This window comes from Trachemys scripta, chromosome 3 (assembly GCF_013100865.1).
Source record: "Trachemys scripta elegans isolate TJP31775 chromosome 3, CAS_Tse_1.0, whole genome shotgun sequence".
NCBI lineage: Eukaryota > Metazoa > Chordata > Testudines > Emydidae > Trachemys > Trachemys scripta.
The window spans coordinates 162,313,052-162,321,817 of record NC_048300.1 but is presented as its reverse complement, the minus strand read 5'-3'; the positions used below and the strand labels follow the sequence as shown (position 1 = coordinate 162,321,817).

The following is an 8,766-nucleotide window of genomic DNA, read 5'->3' as shown; positions in this document are numbered from 1 at the left end:
TTCGTGGGTAAGAACCTCACTTCTTCAGATGCAAGAGTCTTGCATCTGAAGAAGTGAGGTTCTTACCCACGAAAGCTTATGCTCCCAATACTTCTGTTAGTCTCAAAGGTGCCACAGGACCCTCTGTTGCTTTTTACAGATTCAGACTAACACGGCTACCCCTTTGATTTTGTTTTGAGTTGAACAAAATATTTTGTTTTATCTGAAACATTTTTTTTCTGAATTTTTTTTATTCACAAAAAATTCTGAAAAAAAGTTGTTTTTGGTTTGACCCAAGCGATTTTTTTAAAACAAACTTTTGTAACTGCCAGTGAACTGAAATTAAATACACCTCCCCCCCACAGATTTGCAAAGATCTAAATAGGAGTGCCAGGTGCTCCTGCTGAGGGCAACAGTAACATGTAGCATTCTGCATTTTGTGTGGGGAAGGCTCCTATACTGGCCTGATTTTGAAGAGCCTATGTTGCTGCCTATCTACTGTACCTCCCTCTTCTTTCCCATGACAATTTTCTATGAAGAAACAATTTAAGCAGTCTCACATCTAGACAATCAACTCAATGAAATAACAATGGGCTTGGATGTATAGTACTATTATTAAATGGTGCAGGAGAATTATTTTCTTAGTGTAAAATGTAATGAACTCAAAATAAGTGAGATCATTTTAGCTGGATAGTAGCTCTCAAGTGACCAATTTTAAAATGGAGCTTAAACTTGAGCCTCAAAAGAGTAAGCAACAATAGCACCATTTCATTTTCAGTTAGCTTGTATATTGCTACTTTTTGGAAGCATTATTGAGTAAAAGATAAAATCTCAAGATTAAATCTTTTACTTGTAAAGATAGTCTAAAATAGCACAGCAACAATAGCGCTTTAATCTCTTTCAATCAATCTTTCAACCATCTGAAACTGAATTAAGCCTGCACAACTCTATATTTGATCAGATTGCTTGCTTAAGTCCATTAATTTATAATTTGTTATTATATGCTTGTTCTTGCATAAAAGTGAAGATATTTAATTCTACAAATAAATTCTTCAGAGAAGGACTAGCTTTTCAAAAAGAGACTGCATGCTAATTATTGTTCAGTTTTGAGGAATATTTAAATATAGGTTATACATACATGTGCGAGTGTATACAAACACAGACTGAGAAATGAAACATGAGCATGTATCAGGGGAAAATACATACATATTATATAATAAAAAAATTCAATGGCAGTAAAATTGCAGAGTTATGCACTCAAAATTTAGGACATGCCAGATTTCAGATTGCCCATGCAACCTTAATTTAGTCCCTTTGTGTGTATGCATTATGGTATGGTATTTAATTACATGCCATGTAACAATTTTATCTGTGAGACAAGGTGGGTGAAGTAATAACTTTTATTGGGCCAACTTCTATTGATGAGAGAGAAAACCTTTCATGCTTGCACAGAGCTCCTCTTCAGGTCTGGGAAATATATTCAGCATGCTACAGCTACATACAAGGCGAAACGTGGGTGACTAGATGTCTCGATTTTTTAGGGACAGTCCTGATATTTGGGGCTTAGTGTTATATAGGCGCCTATTACCTCCCACCACCTGTCCTGATTTTTCATACTTGCTGTCTGGTCACCCTAGACGGAACAGATGTTTAGCACAAGTTCTAACCACATATTTCAATGGACCATTCAAGGTGATCTGGTCCATCAACACCTCTCGAGTCATGGTGAAGGGCAGCTGGTCTGGGCGTGGTGATAGTGGGATATAGATTGTTGTAATAAACCATAAATCCAGTGCCTCTATTCAATCCATGATTTTATAGTGTCTAACAAAGTTATGAATTTAAGATCCCAGATTAGTCTTTTGAAGGTGTTGTGCAGGTTTCCTATCAGGATGAGGCCTGGGAGGTCAGATATAGAGTGACCGCTCTGTAAAAAGTGTTCACCCACAGCTTATATGGTGTTTTTGTCTTTTATCATTTTTGTGTGAGTTTATTCAAGAGCATAGTGATTGTCTCACGTTACCCACATATTGAACCTGCTTCAAAACAGATATAACCCCCCCCCTCCACTATACACTCCCAATTGTCACTTAATATCCCAAAGGGGATAGCATACTCAATGGGGACCACAGGCTGAAAGAAATCTTTCCTGACCCACCCCCATTCTTGTGGTCTTCAAACAACCACCAAACCCCTCTAAGCTCATAATCAAGAAGCAAGCTCCCTCACAGACTAGGACGGAGCAACAAAGTGGCACCAATCCCTGCTAAAATAACAGATGCAAAACCTATAGAAATATCTCTCTACATTACAATGATCAATACCCCCACAACACACCTTTCAGGATTCATGGGTCTTACACACGCCTATCACAACATGTGGTGTACCTCAACTAGAGCACTAAATGCCTCAATAACAGCTATATGGGTGAAGCGGGACAATTACCACATTCTCAAATGAACAAAAAATTATAAAAGACAAAAACATTGTCATCTTTTCATGAACAGTTCTCACAGAGCAATCACTATATATTTGACCCTCACCTACAGCTCCCAACCCCTGTGTCACTTCACCTTGAATGGTCCCTTGAAATATGTATTAACTACTTATGCTAAACAATCTGTTCCAACTAGTTTAGCTGTTACACTTTGAGTACCTCAGGTGAGGTATTTCCAGTAGAGATGAGGAGGTGTTAGTACCGTTATACAAGGCACTGGTGAGACCTCATCTGGAATATTGTGTGCAGTTCTGATCTCCCATGTTTAAGAAGGATGAATTCAAACTGGAACAAGTACAGAGAAGGGCTACTAGGATGATCCGAGGAATGGAAAACCTGTCTTATGAAAGGAGACTCAAAGAGCTTGGCTTGTTTAGCCTAACCAAAAGAAGGCTGAGGGGAGATATGATTGCTTTCTATAAATATATCAGAGGGATAAATACCAGGGAATTATTTAAGCTCAGTACCAATGTGGACACAAGAACAAATGGATATAAACTGGCCATCAGGAAGTTTAGATTTGAGATTAGACGAAGGTTTCTAACCATCAAAGGAGTGAAGTTCTGGAATAGCCTTCCAAGGGGAGCAGTGGAGGCAAAAGACATATATGGCTTCAAGGCAAAAGACATATATGGCTTTATATGTTCAATCTCCAACATATAACCCCTTAGCCATCTCTTTTTCAAGCTGAAAAGTCCCAGTCTTTTCAAACACTCCTCATATGGAAGCTGTTCCATACCCTTAATCATTTTTGTTGGGTGTACCATTATTTATATGGTGGTATTAGGATATATTGTGTCATATTATGCATACCTTTCCTTATGGTTCCTAACATTCTGTTTAGCTTATTTGACTGCCACTGCACATTGAGCAGATGTTTTCCGAGAAGTATACACGACTCCAAGATATCTTTCTTGAGTGATAACAGCTCATTTAGATCCCATCATTTTGTATGTATACATTACTTTGCATTTATCAACATTGAATTTCATCTGCCATTTTGTTGCCCAGTCACCCAGTTTTCTGAGAGTGCTTTGTAACTCTTTGCAGGCTGCTTTGGACTTAACTATCTTGATTAATTTTGTATCTTCTGTAAACTTTCCTACCTTATTGTTTACCTGTTTTTCCAGATCATTTATGAACATGTTGAACAGAACAGGAACTAGTTCAGATCTTTGGAGGACCCCTCTATTTAGCTCTCTCCATTGTGAGCATTTATTCCTACTCTTTTGTTCCTGTCTTTTAACCGGTACTGACCTTCCCTCTTACCCCATGAACTGCTTTGATTAAGAGCCTTTGGTGAGGGACTTGTCAAAGGCTTTCTGAAAGTCCAAGTACGTTATATCCAGTGGATCACCCTTGTCCACATGTTTGTGGATATCCTCAGAGAATTCTAATGGTACACACGAAGGTGGAGTTCTGGGTACTTAAGTAACTGGAGAGACTTGGAGGGTATCAGCATTTGTCTTGAGGCCTAGGGCCACATCCCCAAAAGGGATACTAGACACAGAGTCTGATTAAGAGACCATATTTAGATGCAGCATCTGCATCTACTGAGATACAGTAGGCTTAGAAGCATGCAGAATTCAAAGGCTGGGTACAATACAGCAGTCTGGTGTCTACTACAAGGGAAGATTCTGCCAGGGCTGTAATATGATCACATACTATTTTTCTCACAGGATCCTTGCCTCTGTTAATGCTGAAATATTCCAAAATAATTCAGTCTGAAGCAGACACCCAGCATTGAAAAGTTCAGCCTGAATTGCTGCAATTTGGCAGTTAAAAGCAACCAAAAACAGGATCTTATAATGGAAACTGTTTTCATCTTTAACTATTAGATTCACTGACAGCTCTGCCTATCATTAAATACTTTTTAAGTGTTAATTAGTGTACTACCGAATAGAAAGACTAACCATTATATTCAGCTATCTATGATGAACTGAATAATAATATTCTGATTTAACATAATAGATATTTTAGTATTTAAAGGCAATTTTCCTTACTTCCTTACTTCATTTACTTGCTGTTGTCACATTAATACACTGTGCATTGCTGAGATTCACTGAATTGCAATTTGTTGGTAGTTTATAAAATGCCATTACATTAACTTGCATGTTAAAAGGATGCGTTATATTAGAAAAGGAGATTTCAAATAACAGTAAGAATTTGCAATTTATTAAGCTACCCCAAATTGTCATTTGAATACTGTTCTTTAAAAGCCAAGTTTTACACTGCCACCAAGAGAAAAAATGTCAGATATATTATACAGTGCAACAAATACCCATTTTGAGTTTATAGTCTCACTAGGTATTTCCTTTAAACTTCAATTCCATCTTATGCATTCATACATAAAATACATTTTTTCTAAATCTTAGAATGTTGTTTCATCGCTTTGCCCCAGACTTACCATGACTATTTGATAGATCCTTAACTTCTTGATGGGTTGCTAGAATTACCCATAGTGTCCTTACAACTATTGGTGAATGGGATCCAGGATCAAATTTTATGTAGTGTAGGGCACTTCAATTACCAGGTGCCAAAAGTATCACTGCCCTCAGCCTCAGTCAGCTTTGTATAAACAAATTCTAAGTGCAATGACATATCACACACGCTGTCCTATAAAGTGGTATTACTTACATTTTTCAACTGAGAGAAGAAGAAAAAAATCCACCCTTTGTTCACAATGATTTTAAAAGTACAGGAGTACAAAGATGATAGATATTGTAGCAAATATGTTTGATATGTTTTATTTTTACATATCTCATATAGATATAATCATCAGTAAACAGCACACACGAACAGAGGAATACAGATCCTATTGTGGAATGATAACTTAAGCTATGAAGAGGTCTATTTGCATGCAGGGGAAAAATAGTAACAAATAGCTTGTGTAAGTACAGGGTTTGAAGGTATACTCAGCTTCTACATCATCTGTATTTGTGACTTACAGGATATTCTCCTGTTTCTTTCTAATTTAATTACAAAATCATTGATTCTGAGTGATGATTTATCAAGTGCAAAAATCAATGAAGATTCCATTCCAGAAAAATTGCATTTTGATGAATATCCAGGTGGACATAGACAAAAACTGACAGCAGCATTGACATCTTCTAGCTTTCTAATAAAGATGAATATGCAGATCTATTCGGCAGTCTGAAATGTGCTTTATCTTGAGTTGGGGAGGGGTTAAATCTCCAAGTGATAAATGTAACCCTCTGGGCAAGAGCTTGATTATGAGTAATGAAGGAAGACATCAGTGAGATAGGGTCTGTCTTTGCATAGAATAGATTTTCTGTGACTTGCATTCTACTCATGATTTAAAGCAAAGATCTGAATTAATGGAAAAAGACATCACACATGCAATTTATCTAATGTAAAAAAAAACAAATAAACATACCTCTAGAGGTATATTTCACAGGGAATGTTGCTACTTTATGTGTAAACAATATTAAATGAATCTCTGAAAGGTATTTATTTTATAATATAATGGTAGCTACTACTCAGCTTAAGGGCAGTAGAATCTAGACTTTACCTTTTTACTACACAGACCTCTGGTTTCTAAAGAAAAATGTACATCACAACCAGTTCAATTCACATTATTTTTGGTGACACTCTGTATTTCCTACCTTGGAACTGGGCATTAAATCCTTTCCGTCGGTGGTTACTGTCAGATGTGAAATGGAGTCGTAACCAGTTTTTGCTGCTGATAACAGGAGAAGGCAGGTTCATGCCAGTCAACCTGGAAAAAAAAACTTATTTAAGATACAGTGAAGCAAAAACATGTATTTTAGATTGATTTAAAGGTAACAGACCAAGTGAAATTAAATATACTGATCACAGTGTGCATCATGCATCTGATAGTTGTGATGCACTAGTGTCTATTACTGTATTTTCCTTTCCACATAGTTCTTTGATAGTCAAATTGGTTTCTACTTCTCTCATTATTATGGGAAATGTAGTGCGAGAAAAAATTTCTAAAGTTTATTTTTTCAGCTGCTAACTTCTCTGCAGAAAAGTTAGCAAGTGATCTTATGACAAAACATCAAAATGCATAAGGTCATATTTATCTGAAATGTTGGTAAACAGTTGCAGAGAATGGTGTTCAGTAGCAAATCGATGCACTGCCTTAAATGAAATGTTATTAATTTTAGAAGAACAATATAAACGTTACATCTCATATATCTCATTTACAAGGGCATCAACCTAGCAAGAAAAACTCTCTATATTATAGGTTTCAGAATGGTAGCTGTGTTAGTCTGTATTAGCAAAAACAACGAAGATTCCTTGTGACACCTTAGAGACTAACAAATGTATTTGGGCATAAGCTTTCGTGGGCTAAAACCCACTTCATCAGATGCATGGAGTGGAACATACAGTAGGCAGGTATAAATACATAGCATATGAAAAGATGGGAGTTACCTTAGCAAGTGGAGGGTCAGTGCTAACGACCCAAATCAATTAAGTTGGAAATGGGCTATTCTCAGCAGTTGGCAAGGAGTGGAAATCACTTTTGTAGTGCTAATGAGGCCAATGTAACAAGGTGGCCCATTTCAAACAGTTGACAAGAAGGTGAGAGTATTTAGCAAAGGGAAATTAGTTTTTGTTAGTTGTGTCATCTGTTAGTAAATAGCTTTGCAAGCCCCCACTTTCTGAACTCAAAGTGCCAGAGTTAGTAAATATTAACTTTTCATGATTTTTGTATGTTAAACTCTCATAATTCTTTTCTTACTAACTGTTCTCCCAGAAACCTTACAGTGTTACCAAAAAGCATGGCTGAATTCTAAGGCCTCAGAGTGTTGGTTATTAACCTGAACCTGGAGGGTGGCCAGTATTCAAAAATGTATATAATGAAGCACTGGGCTGTACCTAATCATCCTCAGTGTCTCTAAGTCTGTGAAAGTCTAGATATCTGGAGGAAAAGATCCCTTAAAACTAATGGAAGATATTGACAGACATATCTTATGATAAACAAAACTGGGTAATTGAAGAGGGTTGCTAATGATCCAGTTATGTTCTGTGATTGATGAGAGGTATTTGTTGTTGCAGATGTTTTCTGTGATAAATGAAATAATGACCCATTGAAAGAAGATTTTAACTCATTAGGGAGTGCTTGTTGCAACAGGTGCTCTGATTAACAATTGGGTTTGAAATCCCTTTAGCTTATTGATCATGTAACCTAAGATACCATACAAGAAATTCCATTAGTGATTGGTAACAAGAGAATTTGAAAACAGAACATGGTGAAATTAATTTTGGGAAAATAATATTCCCTCCAAAAAGGAATACCTTTGTCTTACACCTATAACAGGAAAGAGGTTTTGGGAGTTAGATTGGGGAATGTATTCTACCAGTACCCCACCTCTTCATAGTACACAAGAGTGGTAACATATGTTTGCCTTCTGTATTATGTATAGTGTTGTATTTGTTTGATAATCTTTGATTAAATAATTCCATTTAAACCTGTTATTTTGACAATCTCACATTATTATGGTTATTAAATTAAACTCAACAGGCAACACATCTGCAAATTTTATCAACAGTGATTTTATATTTACTTGTAGATTATTGAAGAAATGTCGAATAGCATCAGGCCTAGTACTGATTAGGGTTGCCAGGCATCTGGTTTTCGACTGGAACGCCCGGTCAAAAAGGGATGCTAGTGGCTCCGGTCAGTACTACTGACTGGGCCGTTAAAATCTGGTTGGCGGTGCAGCAGGGCTAAGGCAGGATCCCTGCCTGCCCTGGCTCTGCACAGCTCCCGGAACTGGCTGAAATGTCCCTAGGCACAGGGATGATCATGGAAGCTCAGTGTGCTGCCCCCACCACGAGTGCTGGCTCTGCAGCTCCCATTGGCCAGGAACCACAGCCAATGAGAGCTGAGGGGGCGGCGTGAGGTAAGCACTGCCCGGCTGGAGCCTGCACCCCAATCATCTGCCCCAGGGCAGAATCCCCTCCTACACCCAAACGCCCTCCCGGAGCCCTCACCCCAAACCCTGCCTTAGCCGTAAGCCCCATCCTGTACCTCAATCCTCTGCCCCAGCCCATAGGCCCATCCTGCAACCTGAACCCCTCATTTCTGGCCCAACCCAGAGCCTGCACCCCCTTCTGCACTCCAACCCCCTGCCTCTGCCCAGTGAAACCGAGTGAGGGTGGGAGTGACCCAGCGACGAAGGGATGGAGTGAGTGGGGGCGGGGCCTCAGGGAAGGGGCAGGGATGGGGTCTCAGTGAAGGGGCGAGGCAGGAGACAGAGCAAGGATGTTTGGTTTTGTGCGATTAGAAAGTTGGCAAC

At 38.4% G+C, this 8,766-nt stretch overlaps 1 protein-coding gene across 1 annotated transcript in view; it reads right to left on the bottom strand.

Moving 5' to 3' along the window:
• Positions 1-8,766, bottom strand: part of LOC117875514 (CUB and sushi domain-containing protein 1-like) — a 1,845,931-nt gene that overhangs the window by 727,905 nt on the left and 1,109,260 nt on the right. Inside the window, exon 6 of the mRNA XM_034766897.1 lies at positions 6,103-6,215. Within this exon, the coding sequence (XP_034622788.1) occupies positions 6,103-6,215 (113 nt within the window). The remainder of the gene's footprint in view (positions 1-6,102; positions 6,216-8,766) is intronic.